The sequence below is a fragment of the Anopheles darlingi genome, chromosome 2, assembly GCF_943734745.1.
Source record: "Anopheles darlingi chromosome 2, idAnoDarlMG_H_01, whole genome shotgun sequence".
Classification (NCBI taxonomy): Eukaryota; Metazoa; Arthropoda; class Insecta; order Diptera; family Culicidae; genus Anopheles; species Anopheles darlingi.
The window spans coordinates 45429239-45455738 of record NC_064874.1 but is presented as its reverse complement, the minus strand read 5'-3'; the positions used below and the strand labels follow the sequence as shown (position 1 = coordinate 45455738).

Here is a 26500-nt window from a genome sequence, read left to right as displayed (position 1 = left end):
CTTTGGCAGAAGCCGCCCGTATCCGTGATGCCGCGCCGTGGCCTAGCGTGGCGATGCGACGAGTTTTACATTTCCTTGAAGTGTGATAAAATGGCGACCTACGTACCGGTTGGCCCTCTAGCTCATTCATTCTGAATGGCCTGGAAGATTACGTTTTGGCCGCATTCCATTCGCAGACCAGACACTATCATACCTTACCTTTATGCGCACCAGGGACCGGGAGAATGGGCTCGTGAAAGTGAAAATAGCGACACGCCGCAAATTGTCATGCTGCTGGCTGGGGACCTCCACCCTCTGGCCTCGTGGTCGTTTATTTTTATAGATTTTTTATTCCAAGTTCTCCCGAAAGAAAGGTGCGGATTTGACGGTCGCACACTTTGTACAGCAGCGTTCTATGATGCTCGCGCAGCACCATCAGGTCACTGTCTGTCCCTGGCGCTAGCCGGTCGACAGTCAAGCGACCATCCACTTCCCGGAAGTTACCCGATGGTAGCGGCTCGAGGGTGATGTTAACCTGGGCCAGATCGCAAACGTAGGCACACAGCCGCCGATAGCACTCCGATATGTTGACCTTGATTACGATGTGTTGGACCGCTTGGAATGTGGTGCACAGTAGCTCTTCGGCGAAATCGATCACCTCGTCCTCACTGGTAGGGTGCAGATTTGTGAAGAACCCAAGATCGTCCACTATGACCAGGGTGTCCTGTGTTGGCGATAGCACCCGCAACCGCTCGATGATTGATTGCAGTAGCTTGTTGCCATCGGCTGCCGGAGTGTTGCCGCCGTCGCAGGCGTTACAGGCGTCGCCGTACAGCTGGGCCAGCACATCGACGATGCACAGCTGACCCGACTCGATGGCGGCAGACGTGTTGAAGGTTAGCTTCTGGCAGGCGCTGGTGTAATGGGATGCGTTTTGATGGGTAGCAAACAGGACCACATGGTTGCGGGGTGATAGTTTTAAATAGTTGGTCAGCAGCGTCGCAATCAGGAAACTTCCATCCGTATCAGTTCGCTCCTGCACCAGTGTGATGCGCGGTTTCTCGACTGGGTTGGTGCAGGGGTAGCCGGCCATCGGCCAGCAGCACGCGGATAGAATATCTCTTGACATTCCGTCACGTCACGTGGGGGGTAGGCGCGTATGCAAAATGCGGTTGGGTGCTGGAGAAGAAGAAGAGCATAAGTGATTTTCATTGCTGCTCGTTACGCGGCTAATGGTGAAAATGTTAAAATGGTCCCTTTGATCATGCTCAGCACTGCAACCTACATGAAACCAACCTCAAAACCCTAAACATACGGCGTTCGTTACTCGCTCGCTCGTCAAATATTAAAAACACAAAACACACAAACCGGACCCGGCCTACTTTGCAGTTTTTAGAATTACGCCTGGCCGGTTGAGAAGCGCCGGTACGTGGGAGCTAGGATAAGCTACCGAGCAAAAATATCATGTTCTGTTGCATATTTCATTATAAAACAGTATTTTTAGTTTTCCGAAACAAAGGACACTGACAAGACAAGGTACGGTCTATTTAGTAAGTAATTATTCAGAAAAACACGCGGCGAGCAATTTGATTTTGTTTTTTTTTTTCAAGTAAATATATAAGGTAATAAAGTTATTCATAAACGACAAGCAGCTGTACTGCACGTGTTTAAGCGTGGCACCAAGGGGTAAAGCATAAATAGACTCATTTGAAAGGTCAGTATGTCATGACGCTACGGTGAAGTAAATAGTCTTGCTGGCTCTTATTAATTCCCTTAATGCATTCGTCGGTATGATGTATGCGGACTCGATATTGATCTCTTCGAATATATTGTAGCCAAGTTAATTTATTGCTTAACCTGACATCCCTATCGTTTGATGGTAAACCCCACAGGACCTTACAATTGGAGCAGCAATGGGCGAGCATATTTGAAAGTTTAATCAATTTAACAGAATTTTAAAGAGATCTAGCTTATATTTTATGCTCCACAGTACCTTCACCTCCACCTTTGTAGAAAAAAATGTTGCAAAAATGGGATGAAGTTATTTGTTGCGAAACCAAACGGAATTATTTAAACACACCGTATGTTTCTAGGGTTTTTGTGAGACGATTTCTTTGCTAAGCAACGTCGAGCCTTATGACTAATCCATGCGAAAGTAAGGCAACATATTTTCATGCGACCCATATTACGTCTCAAACCAAAGCACATGGTTTAAAAAAGGCGCATTTGTTTTGCTCATAAACATCTGAAGATGATATTTAAGACGTTTCCTGTAAAAACAAACTTCAACCTCCCTCCATTGCGCCAGCAAAACAAAAGAGTGTGCCGTATTTAAGAAACGCTCTTGTCGACTGAAGCCATTTTTGCAGCATATCATTTTCGTTTAGTCACGAACCAGTAATTCTGCCCACAGTGAAAATCGTGACGGTTCAGCTATCAATCTTATCAATGTTTCACCACGCATGTCGTAATTATCGAACGAAAGCCGACAAACGTGAACGGATGTGCCAGTTCCCATAGGGCAGATCATTTTTATTATGAATATATCATGAAAAGCTGCGCTTTCCGTTGCCAAAAACAATATGTCGCCAAAAACTGCCTTCGTTTTTTATTTGTCTTTCTCGTGATACTAAAGCGATCATCTTCCATCATAATGATGACTTGCGTATCTTGAAGGGTATGATAAAATTAAGCTTGGTATCGTAAACACGTTAATTCGAAATTATATGCGGTCAGACGTCGTCAATCTGTTGTTGTGAGTGACTGCAAGTGTTTTACAATTGGAGGAGCACACACAAGAGAGGAAAAGTCGTTCACCTTGAACCCCGAGGGAAATCTTCTATAAAGAACCCTGAAAAACTTCCTCCAATGCCTGTATTTTATTTTCTTTTTCCACCTACTAACTCACTCAACAGCTGCTGTTCCACTGATACCAGGTCCTTAACCACACACGTGTGAAACTTTGCGAGTGGTTGCCGGTTCAATGAAGGGACAAGTTTCGTCGGTAGCAGCCTACTTCAAACGGAAAACTTCTCGTCTGCTGCCCGCTGTTAGATAACAAACCAACAATCGAGGGACACAAAAAGAGCCGGGACCGAGCTGCTTAAGACAAACAGAGCTTTTAAGATTATGCGAAGGACGTTTTTTTCTGCTCGGTCAGTCGGTTTGGGAGCAAACTTGTCGTAAGATAAACGGAACGTTGATAGTTTTTCTTCTCGAGCAATCACCTTTGCGTCTAATGGATATACCTTAATTTTCCGCATCAATGAAACGGATGAAGTTCAATTTGAGCGTTCTTCTTGTTCAGGTGATTTCGGTAAGCAGATCGATTATCTGCAGCTTACGCTGCGTTCTGCACTCACTGATTCACTTGTAATTTACATGGGGATACAAATAAAGTAACAATGTTCGTATAACTTTTGATTGATTAATTTCGTATTTGAACCAAGTCCATTGATCGCGAAATCGAAATTGTTACCTCAACTTTGACACCGCCCATCATTTGATAAGTAGTCAACCAATAACCGTAAAGTAAGATAAATCATCCCGTGGAACTGTGGGTCGATTATGTCGGTCTCAAAACAATAAAGCATAACTCACCATCGTCCTAGATAACACTCTCGAGCGAAGGGGAAGAAAACTTCGGCGAGAACTTTTCTTCCATCCTAATCCCATCACCATCGCCGTAGAATGGCGAACGACGATAGGAGATCACGTCTTGGCGAGCGCAAGGGGACACTTACGTCAATGATCGTGCCCCATACGCACCGCACTGGTTGGAAAATGTTGACTTCATTTTCACGTTTTCCTTTTTTGTCACATTTCCGCGTCAGACCTGACGTGGCACGCAGAAAAATGATACAAAGACAACAAGGAACGTGTTTCATAACCCCGGGAAAATCCTTTCCTTTGCTGTAATGGATCTGGGTTACTTTTTGGGACATCCACCAGATGCCGATCTGGTGTACCGGTCGGAAAGGGTGGCAGGGATGATGATAACGATGGTAAAGATAAGAAAGATGCTGTACATTCTCAACATCTCCTCCTTATCATAATCCATCATCAATCAACGATAACAAAGGCGCCGGCTAACTGTCATCGCCAACACACGCGGATCGATTTCAAAAGCAGAAAGACGAATCGAGAAGAAGTCGTCTTTGAGATCGTAGTTATCGCCGCTGGATGAGGAGACATATATGGATGTTATGCATGCGGCTCATCCGTCCATTCCCGTGCGTCACCGCTGACCGAGCGGAGCAGCAAGTTTTTCTTCCCACCCCTAACAAAGTCGTTGACAATCGCACAGATAGGTGATGATAATTTTAGCAAAGCGTGGTCTGAGATACCTGATAAGTTCACTTGGCTAACGACCGTCGAGCGGAGTGGGCGCGTCTTTCCGGAGGAGTCACCGTGTTAAGGGTTCTCAGCAGAAGCCTTTCTTCTAGTGTGGTAAGTGCAACAATGTCGAGAAGGCAATTCCCACTGGTACCAGAGCTCGGACTTGTACAAGCTAGCACGCTAGCTAAACTAGTGAATAGTGAGTGTAGCACATTGTATGGCTAGCCTTAACCAATGAAAACCGGTACCGGCCACTCGTCAGCTGAAATCTACATCGTGGTTGCCCTTAGCAACAGCCGGCCATGCGCTGATCGAACTAACGAAAACCGTAAACAATCCGCCTCAAACGGCTCCACATATGTGTGAATTGAAGTGTGAAATGTGGCTGGCTCCACGGCGAAGTTTAAAGGAACAAACAGAGGCCACTTACCGAAAAAGAGAGGATTATCAGCCACTAGCTAACTGATCTTTAAGTGCGATTCGGAAATCTCTGATTTGAACACACTTTTTTGCCGCCGCATATTTGTTGTGGCGGGGGAACGTCAAAACAAGTTGTTTCGTCGATTCGCTGGTGGAATCGATGAAACGGGTCGAGGGCGCAGCTAGATCGACAAATTCGAATTTTCTGGTGGCTCGACACTATTCAAGATTTGATTCATTTTTAATGTTACGGATTTTAACTAATTCCAGTTTGCGGGGGATTCTGTTAACTATTTTATCGCCAGATTACTCAAGTTCTCTGGAATCTCTTTGGCCGTGAGCTAGGTAATTATCGATTTCGGTCATCTTCAGCATTGACTCTGTGCTGATAACGCACGGCATTCTATCCAACCAGAGCATAGCGTAGATAATTCCAAGTACTTTGCGATAAGACAATAAAAGGGCCTCGCGTTATCTTGTAAATGTTGGCCGCTTGCCGCGCAGCATATTGCTCACTGTCCAAAGAATTGTCTGTCAATTACGTCACCAAAGTAAAAGTGTCGTCGTCGTCGTCGTCGTCCGTGTCGTCGCCTTATTTTTGGCCTAAAACCACCTTCCCTGCCTTCCACACACACCAACATCCTCGGGCCCCCCAGCACCGAGCCCTCTCCCGTAAGGTAAGACGGCGTGCATAGCCCCGCCACCGAGTGCAGCATTATCTTCCGCAAACAAATTGGGCATGGTTTTATCTAAAAATAAGTCCCATGCTTCAGCACCTGCGGTGTTTCGCGGCCGCTCCCCTCGAAGTGGCTTTGACGCGCCCTGTCTCGTTTCTATGAATGGTTAAATAGTAGTAGGTCTTGGGTCATTAGGTGGCCCCTCGGCTGCCCCTTCCCCGTGACCTTGATCCTACCGTTTTTGTTTACATTCCTTTCTTTGTTCCCTTCTTCGGCGCCTCGTGTGGTAACACTCTCAGCTGATTAAGCGGTCGTATGATTCTCACGCTACTTTAGAAGGATTAATAACCATCATCCCATGCCTATCCCTTTCATTCCAGCAATAATGGCCGATGATAAGAAAAAGCGCCTCTCCTACTGGTACTTCGGAGGGCTGGCCAGCGCTGGGGCGGCTTGCTGTACCCATCCGCTGGATCTGCTTAAGGTCACACTGCAAACACAACAGGAAGGTAAAATCTCGCTGCTGCAGCTGACCGGGAAGGTGGTACGCACACAGGGTGTGCTGGCGTTGTACAATGGCCTTTCGGCTTCGTTACTGCGTCAGCTAACCTACTCGACGACACGGTTCGGCATCTACGAGGTGGGCAAGCAGGCGATGGGCAACGATTCCGGTTTCCTCGGGAAAGCAGCCCTGGCTGGAGCGGCTGGTGCCGCCGGAGGGTTTGTCGGTACACCGGCCGACATGGTGAACGTTCGCATGCAGAACGATATTAAGCTGCCAATCGAACAACGAAGAAAGTGAGTCCCCGACCGGTCGTGGTTCTCCCGTTCTCCAATTGCTAACGCATTTCGCTTCGTTGCTTTCTCATATTTTAGCTACAAGAACGCAATCGACGGCCTATTCCGAGTGTATCGAGAGGAAGGCTTTGCCCGCCTGTTTTCCGGTGCCTCGACAGCCACTTCACGTGCTGTGTTCATGACTATCGGGCAGCTATCCTTCTACGACCTGGTCAAAGATCTGTTGCTCAAATCAGGTCACTTTGGTGATAATCTCACGACACACTTCCTGTCCTCGTTGACCGCTGGTGCTATCGCTACGACACTAACGCAACCACTGGACGTGCTCAAGACACGGGCCATGAACGCCAAGCCGGGAGAGTTTAGCAGTGTTTGGGACATTGTGCGTTTTACGGCCCGGCTCGGGCCGCTCGGCTTCTTCAAGGGATATGTGCCGGCGTTCGTCCGTCTGGGACCGCACACGATTCTCACGTTCGTGTTCCTGGAGCAGTTGCGTTTGAACTTTGGTTACCTCAAGCCGGAAACGAAGTCAAAGTAGGCTAACAAACCGGGGCCACTCCACTCACCATAACCGTTACGGGTTTACCGCGAGCTTTTAAAGCAATTTGACACATTCCACTAACGAACAAGCAAAGCATGGAACAATAGTCGATGGCGAAAAAATTGGCCATCTCAGTAAACGCGCCGAACGGTACTGGCGAAGCGTAAAGTATCGGGCGCTGTCTAGGGTTTTTGGTTGTTGATTCATTTTCAGATTACGCATAGCTTGACTCACATGGTGAGGACTCAACCCCAGCGTGACTCCGTAAGATTTTCTAGAGGAAATGCAAATATATTTATCAGAATGTTAGCAAAATGAGTTGTGGTTCTATTTTTATGATCGTGTTTACGTCAAAGCCGTGCACGGGACGTCAGATTTTACTCCGAATTTCAGCTTGTGGACGTTCTTGTTCCGTGCTCCGTGCGTACCTTGTTTTTTGTAGTTAAAACGTAAGTTCCCAGTCTGGGGTAGGTTGTTGGTTGAACACAGCGTAGATTGGATCAGCTAAAACTAGTGATTCGGTGATAAAAAGGCCCGGCAAGTTAACGATTCACGGAGTAAAAAATAGGAAGGATTTTCATAACAACGCTTTTGACATGTGACCCGCCAGGGCTGCTTCAACGGCTTGGTTGCCGGTAATCGCGTTTATCTATCATGGTGCAATTCTGGAAACTGCGGAGGAATTTGAAAATATTTTCTTGAAGAAATAATTGGCAAAGATGTTAAGGGAAATAAAGGAATTATTTTTGCTGAGATCCATAAATTCACTTTTTAAACTATTTCCTTATCTTTCAATTTCATTTCAGGTTCCTTTCTCTGGTAATTTATTGTGTCGATGTCGTCAGAAAGTCCTCAAAAAGTTTCGCGATGGTACTTCGGAGGACTGGCTAGCGCAGGAGCAGCGTTCTGTACCCATCCACTGGATTTGCTGAAGGTGATCTACCAGATTGATCTTCGAACCAACCTGTCGATGTTTCAGCTTTCTCGCGAAATTGTGCGAGATGATGGATTTACTGCTCTGTATAGTGGCGTTTCCGCTGCAGTTCTTCGCCAACTCACCTATTCGACTACCAGATTTGCCATTTACGAGCTTGGCAAGCAATCTGACTTTGGGAAAGATTCGGGATTTCTCGGACGAATCGTTATGGCCGCTATCGGAGGTACAGTGGGAGGTTTTGTCGGTTCTCCAGCGGATCTCATCAACGTGCGAATGCAGAATGACGTTAAACTTCCTCCTGCACAGCGAAGAAAGTAAGCGAATTGGTTCCACTAAGTTCTACAGTTTGATATCTTCTTATTGTTCGTAGCTACAAAAATGCGGTCGATGGCATTGTTCGCGTGTGGAGAGAGGAAGGCTTTCTGCGGCTATTTTCTGGCGCTAGTTCGGCAACCGCCCGATCCGTTTTTATGACCATCGGTCAGCTAACGTTCTACGATCAGGCAAAGTACACGCTGTTCCAGACGGGTCATTTCACAGACAACATTGGTACGCATTTTCTTGCGTCGCTGATCGCCGGCGGTATCGCGACAACGATGACTCAACCGATCGATGTTGTTAAAACGGTCATGATGAACGCAAAGCCAGGCGAGTTCCGGAACATCGGGGCCATTCTACGGCACATCGGAAAGCTGGGACCGGTTGGGTTTTTCAAGGGCTTTGTTCCACGATTCATACGGTTGGGACCACACACCGTTCTAACGTTTATCTTCTTGGAGCAGCTAAGAATCAACTTCGGAGTGTTCCGAAATACGTAAAAATCTCAAGGAAAATGTAGATGTAGAATTGAAAGACTGAGTTTGCTTTTTGAGTAATTGACACACGAAATGATACGTTTCAGGAATGTAGTATTAGAATAGTTCTTAGCATTTCTTCCAAATCGCAACCAACGGATGAAGTTCCGTCGAATAAACCTGCAGCATAGCTCAAAACTGTTCCGTTCTTTTGTGTGCTATTATTCGAAAAAAAATGTTTTTGCTGGTTTGATTTAGAATTCCGCTTATGATCAAGCAAAATTTCTCTACTACTCTGTCTTCGTACTCTTTTTTTCAAAAAGTACCAGCTCCGTCCTTTTATAATGGTTCCTCAGAGTGCATTAATTTCCTTTTAGACCTAGTATTGTTGAATTATGTTTTAGTTCGCTTTAAAAGCGGATTGTATGATACCAGATGCTATTTCCAGAGTATGCCAGAGTATTTCTTTATCATAGAAATTGAATCATGGCTGTTTTGTAGCGCATAGAATTTTGATCAAGCTTTAATTCGTTATTGTTTAAAATCTCACCAAATTCTGAATGTAAATTAAGTGCCTACTGAAAGTCGAAATATTAATACACTTTCCGTCTAACTTCGAATAATTTGGAGCTGCAACATAACTTCCTAACGACATAAATTTGAAAATATGCTTCCTGACAACCTGAAACCATGCGCCAAAAGCGCCACAAACACAAGCAGCGTGGTGCTTTTTGGATCGATGCTGTAGTCCAAATTATGCGTACACCAATACTGCCAGCATCGTGGAAAACATAAAAGATGCTCCACCGGTCCGAATCTCGCCGACGCCAGAGCGCTCCACAGATCTCGAAACCGAAACCCCCCATTTTCTGAGCCGGTGTGCGTTTGCTCCACGCCGCCATGCTCCCGTTCTCTGTGTGTGTCAGCATGGCTTTTATGCGTATTTATGTTTACGCCGAAGCGGTGGCGAGCGGTGGAAAACCCGTTTTCCCTTGGTCGCTGACTCGCTTGTCTTTTGTACGCGCCGTACCACACAACTGCACAAACAGGTGCGCAGACCGTTGTGTTGGTACAATCGTGTCTCTTGTTTCGCGTCGACCATCTCGCTCCCACAACCGTTGCGCAAGGATCCTGGCAATACCAACAGGCTGGAACTGCTGCTGCTGCTGCCGTTGTACTCGTTCTTCGTTGTTTCGAAAGCAAGCTCCATCGCCGTCGTCACGTTGTCAGTAGTAGTTGAATCGTAGTTTCAATCGGATGTGCCGTGGAACCGTCGGTCCGTCGGAAGCGCGTGGTATCTAGCTCTAGTATGCTGCTGGGCGAGTCGAGACAGTAGTGACTCAAACGAATAGAACCTCGAGTACGAGTGCCGTCCCCAATGTTTTGGTAAATCATTTTTAATATATCGCGAATATCGGTGGATACCGTGGCTCTGTGCGTAGTGTGGTGACGAGGCGGATTTACCCCGCGATGCAGTGAATTGGCGAGTGTTTTGCCTTCAAGGTCTCCCTCCCAGAGAGGTGGCGTTGTGCTTCCCGAGTGTCGTGTGAGCAGCAGCAGCACTAGTGTGTTCCAACAGCTCGTTCATTAGCATTTTCAGCATCATCTCCCACACTCCGTTGCTGAAACGGTTGCTGTTGGTAGCGGCAAAAGGCCACTTTCAACTCGATCCAAGCGGAATCCGATGTAAGTTGCCGTGCTCTAGGTTTGGTGGTTGGTTTGGAGCTTTCGCGGTGATGCTGGCGCGGCGTTCGTCGCTTGGTTCGTGTCGGAATCGGGAGCGATACAACCACTAGAGCGCACTAACTGGAGCGGTAGCTACTACTACCAGTGCAGGGTGCCGACCAAAACAAGCGCCACAAGAGAAGAAGGTTTTCCTTTTGGTACGATGCAGCCCCAGCAGCTGCTGGAAAGGTAGATGTGAGTTTTCCGTGTTCTTTTATTCTCTGGAGCCCCTTTCCGGTTGTATGGCCATCGGACTGGTCAACTCGCGTCATGATCTCTGTTGTGCAATTGTGACTATGGCACGTTCTCGCTAGTGATGACGAACGAAGCGAAAAATATCTCCAACGTATTTTGCATGCAGTGTCGCGAAACCACCGGAGATGCTATATGATGATGATGATGCTTATTTTATTGAAACTGGCGTGAGTAAATGTCTTTTATACGAGGGGTGGGGAAGCATTTTTACGTAAAATGCTGCCCAAAGCCCACGAGACCAACCGTTTTGCTTTCGAACGTGTGAATGTGTGTTTGTAAGCGTGGTAATGTTCTACGTCGTCAACCTCGTTGTTGTCTCCGTCCGTTGCCTAGGCTCGATCGTGTAGGCCTTGCACGACGTTGGCACGCAACATAAGAAGCTTTTATTTAACCTTGGTGCTGCCACTGCTGCTTCTAGTGATTGGCAAATCCGTGATGGATTTGAATTGGCTTCGTTTCTACTTCCGTTTGCATGCCCACGGACGGAAAGTCTTCAAAATACGACGGCTATAAGTAGCATAAGGCCCAACTGTTGGATGCTACATCCGGAATTAACTTTTTATTTGTTTTTTCTCTCCGTGTTGTGATGTGATGGTGTTTGGGAAACGGTTGCGTTGTAAGCCTCTCTGAAGTGCAAATACTAAAGACCGGTTTATTTGGAATCTGGAGGCTGATGAAACCAGCGATGGCACTGCATGGGAAAAAAGCCATTGGGATGCTAAAAAAAAACGATTTAAACTGCTCTGATATTGCTAGAAATGTAGGCAAAAATGGATTACATGTTGGTTTTAATAAAAATCTTCATTTCTTTGGAATTTCATCAGTCGGATCGGATTCGTTCATCAGTAGATATCGATTAAAATGTCTTCATTGTTACGAAAAATAACACAGCAAAGCATTAATACGTACAAGAAGTAGTTTTCATTAACAAATCACGTTAAGAAATCATTCAGTAATTTTGAAAAAAAAAAACGTAAAATTGATTGACATCGTCTAGGACAACAAAAGGAATCAAATAGTTGATCTATTTTTTATAGTTTGTAGTAAACAAACATGAAGATTATTTACGTTTGGTAGCTTCAGCCGTTGATTCATATCAATTGATTTTGGTTTTTAATCCATCTCGACTTTTGCTAGCAGCGAAAGAGCAGCGTTTATTATCGAGATAAACTTTCCGTACGATACTGTTGCTGCCATTTTAATTGCTCATTTCGATTCCGGTATTTATTATTGAAGGCATAGTTGGTTTTTGCCATGATTTTTTTGGTTTTCCTGATCGGGTTCGACGGTTTACGCGAGATACTAAAATTTGTTTTGCTCCTTTGTGATTTCTATCGAAACAAAACAAGCACCAAAGTGAGCTGTAACAATGTAACTGTTATCCTAAGCCCTATGACTGCACTGGCTCAACAGCTTAGTTATCTTTTTCTTCGGTAACCCAAGCTAACATAAGATCGTAGATTCGGGCGATGAACTCATAATGGTTTGTAATGGCGTTACCTTACGCGCCATCCCGGGGATTGATGGATTTGTTTATTTATTCAAATCACACACCGCATGTTGTTCATTAGTTTGATCACATTATCACGCTACCTTTCATTTGATTCGACTCCCAGTTTTCGTTCCCACTCCCCACCAAAAAAAAAACAGCAAACCGCGAGATTAGCCAGCCGTTGTCTGCCGTTGCCAAGGATGGAACGAACTGCTCAACATACGCAATTGACCATGCTTTCCTTGAAAACAATTTCCCCCCCCCCCAAACCGGGCGCAGGGAAAAGGCAGTCGTTCTGTGCCGCTGCCACGAAAAGTTTTTCACCCGTGGAACTCTCCCCGGCACCGGCAAGATGCCCGTGAACCTTCCCGCGAATGCCCCGGTTGGGTCGAGGAAGTTTTGTGGAAAGTATCTACGGCGTCCGTCGCGAGTTTGCCATTCGTCGACGGACGGACGGGATACAATAAAGAGCAGCAAACCACACACCACCGCCACTACTACTACCTAGCCCGGGCCCGGGTGGACATGCCGGGCTGGCCGCAGCGGACCACCCCAAAACCCCAAGCCCCCCTTGATGATGAGGGATGATGCGTCCTGTGCGTGGCCCAGGACAATAGCGCAGCGGCAAACAAACAAAGGGAAATAAAGTGGAAAAATAATATAAAAAGAAAAAGGGCAAACACTTGCAACAAGGAGGGGGAGGAGGAGGTGTTGGTGCTGGTGGTATTTTGCTGTATTGCCCGGGCGCCGGCGAAACCTCCCAGCCGAACGGACGTAGTCGGATGCGCGCGCGATTTCGTGAATGTGTCAGAAACTCGGACAAGCCAAATCCCCTGCGACAGTGGCTCATCGGAGGAGGGGTCCCCGAGTGCGGCCGAGCGGCGAGGTGGAGTGCCAGAGAAATGTTGGATACTTTTATTAAATTTATTCACATCAGCAACCCCCGCCCCGCTCAGACGTCTTATCCGTACAGTTGCACGGCGCTGGCTGGCTGGCTGGCTGGCTGGCTGGCTGGCTAGCCGGCTGGCGGCGGCTATAGACGGTATGCCTCTGGAAACTGGAAATACTTTCGAATCGAATGAATGGTGAACGAGCGGGAAAATTGTATTAAACTAATGCACCGTGTTGGCTCGAGGGACAGCAAACGGTTTGAATGGCGTGAATGGAAATTGACGTTTATTACATTCGAAGGAAAATTTTGATTTGCATTTCCAAAACCACGGGCCCTGGTAGCTCGCGCGGAGGGGTCGGTTTATTTTTTTTTCTGTTGTTGTTGCCGTTGTAATCTCCCTTTTCTCTCCCTATCTTTTGTTTGCGTTTTAACTGATTTATGCCTAAGTAAGTAGGCGCCGGAGTACAAGTCCCCCGAGCCGGATCTTCGTGCTAAGTAGGCGTTCTCGAGGCGTTCTTAATATGGCCTTCGGTGTAGCTTAAGCTGCAGTACGCTTTAAAGATTCAAAATGTATATAGATTAATACATTCGTTATTTTTTCCCCTCTCGGTGGAAATAACTGCATAATAGCACGAGCGCACCTGAAGCAGAACGTGCTTCTTCGTACACTATCCGTTTATTACGAGCTAGCATCATATCATTGAAGGAACAGGTATCGCCTATCGATGCAGAATGTGTGTTCGATTCAATTCACATGAAAATGGGCTCTCAACAGTCACTTCCGAGCGGCGGGGGCTGGTTTGCTCTCTCTGTCTCTCTGTCTCTCTGTACTGTATGGTGTTGTGCGTGATTATCGATGAGCATATATGGTTGGGCTCCACACAAAAGAACCTATTCAAAGACGATTCGTTTCTGCTGCAGACTCACCCATTTATATATACATCTATATCGACTTCAGGCACTTCAGAGCGCTTGAAAGCAGGAATTTTCCGCACGACCAATTCGTTGAGGTCTGGGCGTGCTTTTTATAGAAATCCATTACGTTTGATGTGTTCACTCACTCCCGTGCACATCCCTGTGTCTCTGTGTGTGCGTTTATGGCGCTAGTGCCAGTGGTCTTTGATGTCTGCCTCGATATCCTTCATCCTATCACTCGACACCAGGCTCCAGGGAAAGCCAGGGAAAATTGAGAGGGAATGGTGGTTAGCGCCCCTCGGTGTTATCAGCACTACGACTCCGGGGGATTTTCTTTAATTTCTAATTCGAAACAGTCAATCCCCTCTTCGAAACAGATAGAACTAAAGCTCCAGACGTGCTGCGGCTGCTGCTGCTGGTGCTGCTGGCAGCAGATTCGAGATGCGTGGCTGCGTGTTAGCAAAAGATGCAGGCAACATGGACTAGGAGCGATGATCCCTTCGGGGCTAACCGCACCCTCGGCGAACATTCGAGCCGATTCTCGAGCCCCTTTGAAACCATCGCCGGCTGGTTAAACATTATCATGAGATGGATATACAAGATACCAGGAGTTCCCCAACTCCAAGACGACTGAGCTAACTCTGCTGCTGCTGCTGCTGCTGCTAGTATCGATCTAATGGTTGAGTTAAATGGGCGTATTTCGTGAAGGTGGCGAAATGATGCCCAACCGAACCTTTGCACGCATTTATCAGGGCATTTGGAATGGGGTTTTTTGGTGGTCGGCTTGATCGTCACCCTCTGCCACCCCGCTCGCGAATCACTTCAAAACCCTACGCGTAGCGCTTCAAAATGAAAGCGAAAATTCAGGTTTCAGTTTCGTCTACGAATACAATCCAATGCTAATCGCGGAATCGCCTTAAACACCGATCCGATTTAAGCGAAGGACACTCGATGAAGGTGCTCGCTGAAAGCGGGTGTCCTAAGACGACATTGAAGCGTTGTTGTTTCGTTAGAACTCGAACTCAAAACCACACGCAAACCGCAGTTACCGCACCTGTCTCCTGGTCCTCTGGCCGTGCGGATATCTCGGTTCCTCGGTGCTCGAACCCCAACTGTAATGCTAGGGTGTGTGTGTGCGTGCGTGTAGTGACGATTGAAGTGACAACTCGAGCGAGCCGAGGGTGGTGTATAGCTAGCAGCAGCTACAGCAGGATGCCAGAGTTCACCCTCCAGAGTACCACACGCGCGGTTGTGGTTTTTCCGATAAAAGCCACAGGGAAAGGGGCCATTGCGAGGGGGAATTTTCAAGTTCAGAACCATACGGGGGCAGGCAGGCAGGTTGGGACGTTTTATGACTATCAAACAAATACCGGAAAGAAGGTCCTCACCGCGCCGCGCCATATGTGTATCAGATTTTTCCATTTCCTCTTGCCAGTCAGATTTTCTTGGTGCCCGGTGCCGTTCGCTCTGTCACTCTTTTGTTTCCCTCTCGAAGGTGCCCTTATCCTTTGGCTTTGTTTCTTCTCCTTCTCGCCCACAAGAAGGGTACGCAGCATAGGGTTTGAGGCTGATGCAGGGTACAAGCGGTGTGCGTGGTGCGCCGAGGGGTTTTCTGCTTGCGTAACACTTCATCTACACGGGCGCGAGAAAGCTGAAAATGAGATGAGAATGAAAAAGTTGAGAATGTCAAATCCCATACAAATGGAAATGTAAAGATACAAGTAGGCTGTCACAAATGTATGGGATTTGACATTCTCGCCTTTTTCATTCTCATCTCATTTTCAGCTTTCTCGCGCTCGTGTAGAGAGTCGGTAAGGTTTCTTCCGCTGTTTTATAGTCCCATCGCGCGCGCGGTAACCCCCACCCACCCCTTCCTTTCATCGGTTTTTCGGCAATTCACCCATCTTGGCCACCATATACACACACACACACACACACACACAAAGGCGGGCGCGTGTGTGCAAGGGTAACGAGGGCGAACGGGGCCCGCGCACACGCCAATAGAATGACCTAAATGACTGGAATCACCTTGGAGTGTTTTCCAGCTGCACCGCTCGAAAGAGAGAGAGACAATCATAAGCGGAACGCTCCCCGTACTCTCCTCGTCCGCGAAAAGCGGGTGGACATTGATAAGAGAACGCCCCGTGCGTCAATGCCAACCGAAGGGGATTCAAAAACGAAAAAATGTAAAAACAAAAGAAGAAGGTGCCCGAAATAGTCCCCTTCTCGAAAAGAAACCTCGGAAGAGAGAACCTAAGAAGATCCCCGGCACTCGAATCGAAAACAAGGGTCAAACGACAAAGTGATAGAGTGATAAAGGAACTTCCATTCAGCGGCAACCGGGTAACCGAATGGATGGAGATTCGTTTGTTTCGTGTTTCGGAAGGCAGAGGGCACCGTTATCAGCACCGAAAGGGGTGATACTTGGACTTGGTGGAACCCGAAAAGGTCCGCGGTAGGGGCGCCGGTCGTTAGTTTTTATCGATTTTCCATTTTCCAGCCCCCTTTTTCGGCGCCAGACGTGCGGCCGGCCAGCCGCACGAGACGGAGTCCGTCCGCCAGATGATGCAGCCAGATCGTGCCACTGGACTTGAGCTTCTGGTGTTGCTCCTCCGGGCTCTCCGGTGATGGACTCTGCGTGGATGGACTACCACAAAGAGCGAAACTTGGTCCCTTGGTTCTTTTGTCGTACCTATTTATTTGCATTTCTGGTTTGCGGTGCGGTGGGTTTTTCTTTTTTCTTCTTTTGACCATCGCTGAAATCGCATTAACGACGACGGCGACAGGAATGAGCTAATGTTCGAATACCCGAAAATTCCGGCTGCGGTTCCGGTCAACGATGAGTACCTTGCGGTGGACTCAAGTACGCGGTGCCGATAAGCCCGTGTAAGTGTAAGGAACCACTTGGCCAACGCGGGGAGCAGCACTGAGCTTTTTTTTTTGTTCTTTTTGCGGCCAAAAGCTCCAATCTAATCTAATAATCCAATTACTTATTGTCATAATTAAGAGAAGGTATTACTGGCGCGCGCGTTCGGCATTGTCTCGGGACCACCATTAGGGGGATAGGGTGGTGAAGATCAGCCCTTAATGGTGGCCCAGAACTCCGAAAAGTATCATCACGGGGGCCGCGTTATGCCATGACTTCCGTAACATTTGCCCTGTGAACCTTTGAAAAACCTGACAGAACCGAAGACCAATCTCTGGATGTGTGGTGGTATGTAGTTGTAGTGGTGTAACCGTACCGACCGACACGAACCGGAAACCGCAGAACGTCCCCAGGCATGAGGTGTGGGTGTGTCGTGTCCGGACCCACCCTCCACCGTCCACCGTCCAACATCCGTTCCGTGTGCCCGTGTGCAACCCCGTAATAGTAACTAATAATAATTAATATTTATACGCTAACCCTGTGCTTTGTATTTCTTTCGCTTCGTTCTCTCCGTACCTCTAGTGTTCCTGTCCGCCCTCCTGCACCACAAACACGGCGAGCAAAGCCAAGCGTTACCGGCTGCCAGCAGAACGCAGCAACGAACCGTAACTACTCCGAGCACCGTTGCGATCTGCGCTGCGCCACTGGGGATGCTGGCGTACAAATGATTACAAATGGTTGGCTACTGGTTCATGCTTAAACGCCCACGGGCTTAGGCGAAGGCGGTCGTCACCCCTCTACCCCCCCCCCCCCTTTCGCCCATCACCTGGATGAGGAAGGGCCATCGTCAATCATCGACGACCGGCACGACGACCGGAGACGACGTGAACGTGAACGTCGGATCGAATTCTAGTCGCAGTAGGCTCTGGCCACCACAATATCCGGCGCTGTCCGCTGTCAAACGAGTGTCAATTCCTTGTCCGCGTGCCCCATGTCCGGCGGATGTTTCAAATTACTCCTGCACCTACCTCACGCGGTGCGCTCCGAATGTGTGTGTATGTGTGTCCGTGTGTGAGTGTGTAATTCCGTTCCGTATCGCTTAATGTGATGTGCTAGCAAGTGGCAAGATGGTGGCGCAGTCCGTTGACCACTAGAAGTAGAAGTCGCGGTTTGTGCCCTTTTACAAAGAATAGTTGGCTTGTGCTTGTGTGAAGTGCGTTATGTGCGTCTCCGTGTCTCTGGTTCGGGTTCGCTAGGGGTTAATGTGTTTGCGAGATAGTGTGATAGGTGTGTTTGGAAGCCAGTGAGCCAAGCGAGTGAGCGAGTGAGTGAGTGAGTGAGTGAGAAGAGGAAGCCTGAGTGAGATCAATTCATGGCGCACTACGATGAGGCAGCAATAGCAGTGATGTCCGTAAGGCACGATGGGCCGTAGAACCGGGCTGTCCGTAGTGTTCGGTGGTAGCGTAGCGGCAGAGGTAACATTCCTCTTGCATATCCGGTTCTGTGAGTGATTGGTGGTGAGGTTAGGAGCAGTAGCAGCAGCAACAGCAGCAGCACTAGTAGCAGCCACCAACAGTCTCCAGTCCACCTCCTCGCCACCGGCTTTAACCGGTGTATTGAATGCTGGTTACGCTTGGGCAGCCAGCCCAGGGTATCTCATCCGCTGCAGCCCGCCCTTCATCAACCATCCACCCAGGCGTGTTCCGATGTGCATTCAATTAAAATTTAAATGAGCATTTGGTGATGTCATTACGTTCGGATGATAATGAACAGGATTATATTCGGGGTGTTTCTCATCCTCACGTGCCGGCCCCCGTCGCCCGCACCGTCCGCTTACCCCGCCGGACCGCATGCCGGACCGACCCATGCCACCCATCTGCTGGCGGAACTGTTGCACGACGCCGGGCTGCTGGCGGCCGGTACCGGCCATGGATGGCGCGGTGCCGGCATTCAGACCGTCCAGGCATCGCCCCTTGCACAAGGTTAGTAGCACTGTTTAGTAGTATTAGTATTGGTGGTGGGTATTATTAGTGTGTTATCTGCTCCAAGTTCGAAACTGGCATTGCTGCTGGCGGCATCTATCTTCTATCACAAGCGGCCCGAGAAACCGGGTGAGGGGTCCCATAGCTGGTATGTCCCGGAGCGAGACGACCTTGTTTGTTGGGATCAGCGCCTATTGCGCCTACTGAATATGGTTGCCGGTCGCAACGGGTACCACACACACGGTATGTGGTCCCCCCGTTTCGTCGAGTCGAGCCAGCTCGAGCTATTGCCAGGCAACCTACAGCCCCATAGCATGCCAGAAACAATTGGGATTCATTTTATTGTCCCGGCCCCTGGCTCAGCAGCCCTCGGGAGCTTCGAGTGGACCTTCCGGAACTCGTGGTTGCGTGATTGCGTATACTGCTGCTGGGGTGGTCAGCTAGATCCGTATTGTCTAGGTGTGCCTAGGTTATGCCATTGTCTTATGCGAGAGAATCCTGCCATCACCACCTCCCCTATGGCTATTTGCTGGATGATACGTTAATTAGTGACATAATCGACAAGTTATACCTTCCGACAACATGAGACCCACGGGGTACGGGTGCGAAATACTGATTATGCTACCCCTCGGGGTTATGGGTGTTATTTTCTTAGAAGCCCAGCATGACCCAACGAATAATCGAGTAATAAGCTTTCGTGTTGGTTTTTGGAGCATTTGGTTTCAACGAATCCTCGAATCATTTCGTAACTGAAACTCAAGAAAAGTCAGCATTACAAAACGTTCGTAGAATTCTTTCGAATCAATCTGTTTAAACAATGCTGAAATGCTTTTCTGCTTAAATCATCTCACACCTTCATCAGGATCCGTGTCATTGGATCTGTTTTGCAGTGTCTCGCGAACTTCCGCGAAGATCCGTTCTCATCGATGACACATACATGGCGACCGTTTGTCCCGTTGCACCGTGTCGTCGCCGTTTCCCAGGGGCCCTTTTCGTGCAGAAAGCTCATAAAGAAAAGCATATCCAGCACAGTGCACCCAAACCACCAACCAACGACTCTCACGCTCTGAGTATGAGGGCACCTGACCCGACACCTATGGGAACGCGGCCAGCTGCAAGCTGAGCAACAAATTATTTTCTCCCTCCTTCTCCTCCTCCGTCTCACACAATGACGCTTTTTAATTGTTAATAGAGCAGCGCGTTCGGCGTTGGGAACATCGGAAAGGTGACGAAAAACATGACTACGACATGACACCGGCAACGAAGTCATCTCACCGTTCCGGGTTGGTCTGGAGCTTCTGGGCTGGTGACGCGAGTGCCAGAGTGACGGCGTTCTGGCCCTCCCCTCCGGGGGTCATCCCGGTTCAGTTCAGTCCAGTGATTGAATCGGTGATTTACAATAAATTATTTATAACATCATATGTTACCGTCCCGTTTTTGCTTCCCCATATAGGTAAAGGCCAGTGCCAATGCTCCGACACCGTGCACCGGCACATATGCAACACCGAACCGAGGACAGCGGGAGTCAATAAAGGGCCCTGTAGCGCTTCGCTTTCCTCTCGATGATGGATTGATTGAATTAAGCTTCGAAAGCTGGTGACCCGATTTTAATTGACCTACCGGCACCGGAGTGAATCGGAGATCGGGGGGAGGGTCCCGATCACGGGCCAGGGCTGCCAAGCTCGCAAAAAGGGTCATCCCGCCCGCCGGAAGCACTCACACCGCTGCTGTGGCAATGATTTAATTTAATGCATCATTTTTCCAGCGAAGGCAATCGAAGAGTGTGGCTCGAGGCTTGTTGCACTCGAGAGAAGTCAGGCGGCCAAGCGGTTGTGATTCCCGAAAGCCCTCCCGTTGCTCATTAGTGCTATGGTCACGTGGGCTTGATGAATTATAGTTGCACGCTGGAATCTGGAATGCAATCATCCCGAGTTCCCGGCATGCGATTGCTATATTGACAGCCCAGAGAGTGTGTTCCGATGATGACCATTTGAACGCGCAAATGTGTTCCATTAGTTTGCGCTCCACTTAAAAGCGTTTGCACTTCGATGATGACTTCTAGTTTGGAATTTAGGATGAGCTGCGCGGGTCGACCAGTTCGAGAGAGCATTTGTGGCATTATGCATTTTCTATGGTAGATATCATTATAACCGTTTCTATTTATTACTGAAGAATTCTGGGTACGTCATGCGACAGTTTTTACAGTAGCAAGCATAGCACGGTCTTTGAATTGTATTATGTTTTCTTCAAATTATGAATTGATGAGTTATTGTTGAGTGCATTTCATTCTAGTAAAGATAGAATTCCAAAGAAGAGTATCATAAAGTTTTGAATCCGGTCTACAATAAATCAAAAATTCATAAAATCAATTATCCTCTACCGTTCAGAGAACATAATCTTTCGTTGTGAGTTCCTCATCATCGACCTAAATATGAGCAACTTCATAACAATATTACAGCCTGCAACGAATCCAGGATATTCATTAGAGATGTCCCTAAAAAAGCAAAAAAAAAGTAAATGTTCGGCTCGTCCGTCCTTATATATGTTAAAAAAATCAAAAGTGCTTTAAAGTATATGTAACGCTCTTTTGACGTTAATAAAATCCTGGAGTACTGTAAGTTGTACAACAAATCCCCGAAGATATCATAACGATGACGCATTGACTACATGCGTCGACAAAACCTATGTTTGTGTTGTACCGTTTTCTTGCAAAAAGGGAAAGTTTCTAGTCCATATGCACAGTATTTTCTAAATATAAGAAGTATTTAAAAATAAATTCTTTGTATTTATATTATAAGCTCCCTTAATGTTGCTTTATAAAACTAGATTTTGATTTAAATGTTGGAAAAATTTTCAAAGCAATCAAGAGTTATATCTCAAAAAAGAAAGATGAGGCGGACTGTTTTTTCTGTATCTGGGATAGAATGCTTTAAAATATTTATATTTTATAAACAAACTAAATTCGATAGACTACATGAACATTAATTATCATTGTGTAAGAACGTCGCTTTTCATTCTTGATGGGGTTTTCAAAAGCAGTACTGCAAACCATCCCACTAATGATAACCATTTACATTAATGAATACTTATGCAGGATTCATTATAACTGGAGAGAGTAAAAAAAATCTGAAATGAGCATTAATATGCATTACAACATCAGATGCGGTTACATGTAGATAAACATCTCGCTCCGTGTTTGAGTCTTTTCTGCATAAATTATAACATGCAGATAAGCGGGGGTTTAAAACGCACCACGGCGGAAACATATTTTCCAGGAATAAAAAATGGTTTTTCATATTTCCCCATCAGTGCCATCAATGATGTTGCGAAACCCCCCAATACACCTAGTTGTATGGATTTCCACGATATTAGTACCGGATTCCGGAGGATTAGACTGCATGCACTACGCCTGGCGCTGTGTGCCGATCCGGGGAGGGAGCTATTGCAACAGCTGCACAACGGCAGCCGGCCGTTATTTGGTTTGATTTGGAGGATGTTTTCCTGAAAAAAAACAACAAAGCAAAAAAACCGGAACGCAATGCACATTTAAATGAGTAGATATTTCGACAGAAACATTGGATTATATTTCGCTGTTTAATAATTCAACAACAATGCAGATCCCGCTGCTGCTGACCACCAGCACAATGCATCGCATGCATCCTTCCCTATACGCCCTATATTATTCAATAGTAATCCCGCCGTTAGTGCCAGCAGGGGAGGTGGTACCATGTTTATACTATCCTGACCACCGCCAACACAATACATGCCTTTCAAACACGAGTGGCACAGTTGGACTATCATATATGGCCGTGCTGGGACCGCGGGGATGGACCTGCCGCTGAACATAATATTCAAACAACGAACGATAATTGAAATGGGAACGCACCGGGAATGCTGCAGTTCGCGAGAATATGTTACTTTTGCTGGTGATCACACCCTCATCACGCCACCCTTCCGGCTCCCCTCGCACCAAACCCCGCTGGTCTTATTTGTCCCTATTGGTCAGTAGCAAATTGTCCTCGTAATTAGTTCGCCCGGCTGGGACCGGACCCGAAACGATTGTCCAATGTTCAGTGTTCTGTTCAGTTTGTGAAGCGTGACTAGAACTTCCCCGGGGTGGCGAACCTGGGTTGAGGGAAACCCCCACCCCCTTAACCCCAGCGCAAAACTTAACTATAACTATATAAGGCACCCGCTCGAAGTCGTCCCTTTTTCCCGTTTTGGGATTTTAATTGTGTTTTATCCCTTTCGGAAGTGCGTGTCGGTTCAGGGAGCGGAGGACTATGATTTGATGTATTATACAAAGTCGCACGCGAAACACACGTGACAATGCTGGCCGGAAAACAACAGAATTGGCCAGTTCTGAATGAAGAGCGTAGCGAGGGTACTCGATGGTTCTTCTCGCGCGCGCAACAATTGAACACCAGGTGTTGGCGAATCAATCGAACGATGCGCTCGTTGATTTGCTCATTGTTCCGCCGGTTGGTGGGTGGTGGAAGGTGGGGCAGCAGTTGGCCCACTGACCGACCCTTACGCGAATTTGGAGTAGGGGTTGTGTGCTGTGATTCCGATACCTTCACCTCCCTTCGTTCGCACGCCATTTGGTTGTTTTCGGTTTTATGTAACAACTCCATGCTCGATGGGAAGGCGAAGGGGAAGAAGGTGAGCAGCAGACGTGGCCGAGTGTTTTGTTTACGTTTTTTTTTTCTCCTTTTCTCTTTGTTTGCTTTTGATCTGCCGATCTGCTTTGGTGCATGTGCACCGTACCACTCTGTTTAGCGTTACCCAATTAGCCAAAGAGAAGAAGGAGGAGGTAGGGAAGAGGGAGTTGTGAAGCGGGCATGGAAATGGTATCAAAACACTTATCCGTGCCATATGGAGCGCTGGTGGGGCGGCAAATTGAGCCATCGACTTGGCCGTAACTCGTTATCGTTGGTGCAATTTTTACAAATCATCGCACACCTCGCACCATTGGCCTGTTATTGGAAGGATTTCCAATTCGTTTAATGGTTCCCATCAATCTCTATTAGGTTTTCGTTCAATTAATCATGTTGTTTGTTTTTTTCAGTAGTGTTTTGTGTACTTATTGCTTTCTTAATTACTGTTTGTGTTATGATTTGTTAACAGGCATCATGTTTTGACTATTAAGTGTATGGTTTACACATTATTTTTTTGTTCTCCATATTGTTAGATTGGCTACCATGTTTTGATATTCAATTACCCGTTTAACGTTTATTTATTTTTGTTTATATCTTCTAATTATCAACCAAATCTTTCACTTACTGCTACATGTTGGTTTGTTAATTACTGCAAACGGGCTTTTGAAATGGAAAGGCCTGCTTGATAGCGTACAAGCAGCGCAAATTAAACGTGAAATGCTTACCAGTTTGTATAGTGAAATATTTTGATCACTTTGATACAATTTCCAGCATTGCATCTCGGTTGGCGCTGCACGTTATACATTTTTCCTTTAAAGAGTCATGAAGAATGAAAGATGAATTAGTCAAAATCTGGGTTCACGCGTGCCATTAGGCTTTTCGCCCCCCACCCTCTTGACATATGCTTGTGTGGGTGGCTCACCTACCACCGCCACCCACCAGGAGGCCCTGCAACTCAACGCACACGATTCCCATTTGTTTTCCACCGTCCTTTCCTTTCCCAACGCGCTAAAATCCGACAATTTGGCGCGTGTGTGTGTGTGTGTGTGATCTCCTGTTGAGCGGAAAATCGAATTGCCAGATGGAAACCGGAGTGGCAGCCGGTTAAGGAGGAGTAGAGAGAAACGGAGGGTGGAATAAACAAAAGCAATCAACCGGCTAAACGTGCCCCCATCCCCCATCTCTCCGTGCACAGTGTTGCAACGGGGAAAAGGCTGGGTGGAACGGAGTGAAGGAAAAATAAAAACAAAAAAGGGTAAAAAGCGACATAAACTCGAAAGAAACAAAACGGTCCACGGTGTGCACAGTGTTGTGCCAAACGTTTCGCGTGTGGAGCACAGATAGAGAGAGACAGGGAGAAAAAGAGCGCGTGAGAGAGAGAGTGAGAGAGGTGCAGCGACCGAATAAAAGCAGAAAACATTGGGTTGCTTTGATCGGGGTGCGCTATGCAACACAGCACACGCTCTATGCACAAAACGACGGAGGCATAACAGCAGCAGCAGCAGCAGCAACATAAATGGCATTCATGTTGGGGCCAGTTATCTACGGTGCTAAATGACAAAACACAGACACAGAATACACCGTCCGGGTGCAACGTGGCTAGGTCTAGGCAGGCTAGACCACCCTGCGCCCTGGGGGTACCAGGAAAATGCAAAAAAGCACTCCAATGCGAAACATAGAACCGACGCGCGTAGAAGCGTGCACCCCATAAGAGCGCACATAATGATGCTAGGTTTATTTTTCGCCATTTATTAACATTCCTCCACCGGAGCCACTGGTTGGCCAGCAGCCATTTTTTGTGGTAGCCATCGTTTTAGTAGCGCGATACCATCATCGGTCCGTCGGTCGGTCGGTTGGCCGAAAAAAGGACCATGAAAATGCCGCCGGTGGCGTAATGGGGGCGTGTGATGAGTTTTCCATTCCCTCCAGATGCCGCGGTTTTTCGGTGCCCGAAACGGATGCCAATGGGCTGTCATTAAACGAATTGTGCGTGGGACTGACTGCGTCGTCCCGTTCGTGTTGGCGAAAAACCATCATCATGGGCCGTGGGGCCGTTACACGGTCGCAAAACGAATTTTAATTCCCCCCCCACCAAACGGGGGGCGCCAATGCCGACTACCCATACACTCCCCCAATATTCGCTGTCTGTCTGTCTGACTGTGTATTGTTGTGATTGCGTTCGTTTGGTTTAAGTTCGTTTAAACGTTGACGATCTTCTTCTTCGATGGTCCATTGAGCAGCAGCACCAACAGCAGCAACAGCAGCAGCAAAAGCAGCAAATTGGCAAATAGTTTGCCGAAAGTTTGCCGAAAACGGCAGAGGAAATGAAATGTTGCAGCACTAATGCACAATGTTCTTCGTACAAATGTTTCTCCCGTTTGTTCACGGATCGTAAAGTTTCTCAAATTCCGTCTCGCATTTCAATGGCCATGCCAGCTAATTCTCATCGAGCGCCGGAAGGTTGGAGTCTTCCAATGAGAAAGATAGACCCAGAAAAGTGGCACTGAATGGTTGCACCCAATGGTCGAAGGTCTGTCAAGACCGCGTTGCCTCGGGCCTAGCTTTGGAGTCGTGCCAAAGCCGAAGCCGATCCATTTTTAATAAACTCCCTCTAATACACACTGCCACAAGATCCCCAGTAGTGTAGAGTAGGATAATTAGAAACTCTTCGAGAAGCGAACGAGTTCCGCAGAACCTCGAGCGCGCTGGAATCGATTCCCTGCCTGCCAGCCAGCCAGTCGATGATGGTGATGCATTATCACCAGCATCAGCATCACCTACGGGTCAGAGCAGCACTTGAGGGCATTCCTCGGTCGGTTCTGCAACTTCAAGACGCTTTCAACATTCATTTGCCCGATTGCTGCTGCTGCTGCTGCTGCTTGTGGTCGAGGTTTAGGTTCCTCCAAGGAACACATACTGCAGTAGCACAGTTAGGTGGTTAGGAATTCCACTAAGTGGGGCGGCGGGGTGTTTGGATACTGAAACCTCCACTTCACCCGGCCAGGTGCCCCCCGGGGGTAGGTGGATCAGGCTTCGATTACGATCGATAAGTTTTGGGCACGGACCATGCCACCACGCGCCGTCCACGCAGAGGATTGCCTCTGGGTATGGGGAAATGGAATTGTGTGGCCCGAGAAGATGGGAAGTTATAGTTTCCGGACCGGAAGTTCCGGAGACCATCAGCGTTATTGGTGTTCGCGCTCCCATTGTGTGCTCCAGAGCTGCAGCGAC

At 47.6% G+C, this 26500-nt stretch overlaps 4 protein-coding genes across 7 annotated transcripts in view; 3 read left to right on the top strand and 1 right to left on the bottom strand.

The window, feature by feature from the left end:
- Positions 1–272: 272 nt before the first annotated feature.
- LOC125949396 (uncharacterized) lies at positions 273–7327 on the bottom strand. Of its 3 annotated transcripts, none has more exons than XM_049676382.1 (2): positions 7182–7327; positions 273–1158 (listed from the first exon to the last, which is right to left on the bottom strand). In XM_049676382.1, exon 2 carries the CDS (start codon positions 1106–1108, stop codon positions 317–319), a length of 792 nt encoding a protein of 263 aa, XP_049532339.1. In that variant the 5' UTR covers positions 1109–1158; positions 7182–7327; the 3' UTR covers positions 273–316. The 3 variants fall into 3 exon arrangements, with proteins under 3 accessions (XP_049532339.1, XP_049532338.1, XP_049532340.1); XM_049676381.1 differs by lacking the exon at positions 7182–7327 and adding an exon at positions 4748–5107; XM_049676383.1 differs by lacking the exon at positions 7182–7327 and adding an exon at positions 4326–4432.
- Positions 4240–7086, top strand: LOC125949384 (mitochondrial dicarboxylate carrier-like). Of its 2 annotated transcripts, none has more exons than XM_049676364.1 (3): positions 4240–4428; positions 5795–6212; positions 6291–7086. In XM_049676364.1, exons 2-3 carry the CDS (start codon positions 5800–5802, stop codon positions 6748–6750), a joined length of 873 nt encoding a protein of 290 aa, XP_049532321.1. In that variant the 5' UTR covers positions 4240–4428; positions 5795–5799; the 3' UTR covers positions 6751–7086. The 2 variants fall into 2 exon arrangements, with proteins under 2 accessions (XP_049532321.1, XP_049532322.1); XM_049676365.1 differs by lacking the exon at positions 4240–4428 and adding an exon at positions 5262–5414.
- Positions 7140–8664, top strand: LOC125949386 (mitochondrial dicarboxylate carrier-like). The gene is made up of 3 exons (XM_049676367.1): positions 7140–7202; positions 7560–8004; positions 8061–8664. Exons 2-3 carry the CDS (start codon positions 7589–7591, stop codon positions 8506–8508), a joined length of 864 nt encoding a protein of 287 aa, XP_049532324.1. The 5' UTR covers positions 7140–7202; positions 7560–7588; the 3' UTR covers positions 8509–8664.
- A 9559-nt stretch (positions 8665–18223) lies between these two features.
- LOC125949229 (uncharacterized) overlaps positions 18224–26500 on the top strand; it is a 148304-nt gene continuing 140027 nt past the window's right edge. The window contains exon 1 of the mRNA XM_049676050.1: positions 18224–18611. Within this exon, the coding sequence (XP_049532007.1) occupies positions 18389–18611 (223 nt within the window). The 5' untranslated portion in view covers positions 18224–18388. The remainder of the gene's footprint in view (positions 18612–26500) is intronic.

Coding starts and splice junctions, on each gene's coding strand:
- LOC125949386 (XM_049676367.1), top strand. CDS start 7,589: ATGTCGTCAGAAAGTCCTCAAAAAGTTTCGCGATGGTACTTCGGAGGA. Junction 8,005..8,060: donor CCTCCTGCACAGCGAAGAAA/GTAAGCGAATTG, acceptor TATTGTTCGTAG/CTACAAAAATGCGGTCGATG.
- LOC125949396 (XM_049676382.1), bottom strand. CDS start 1,108: ATGTCAAGAGATATTCTATCCGCGTGCTGCTGGCCGATGGCCGGCTAC.
- LOC125949384 (XM_049676364.1), top strand. CDS start 5,800: ATGGCCGATGATAAGAAAAAGCGCCTCTCCTACTGGTACTTCGGAGGG. Junction 6,213..6,290: donor CCAATCGAACAACGAAGAAA/GTGAGTCCCCGA, acceptor CTCATATTTTAG/CTACAAGAACGCAATCGACG.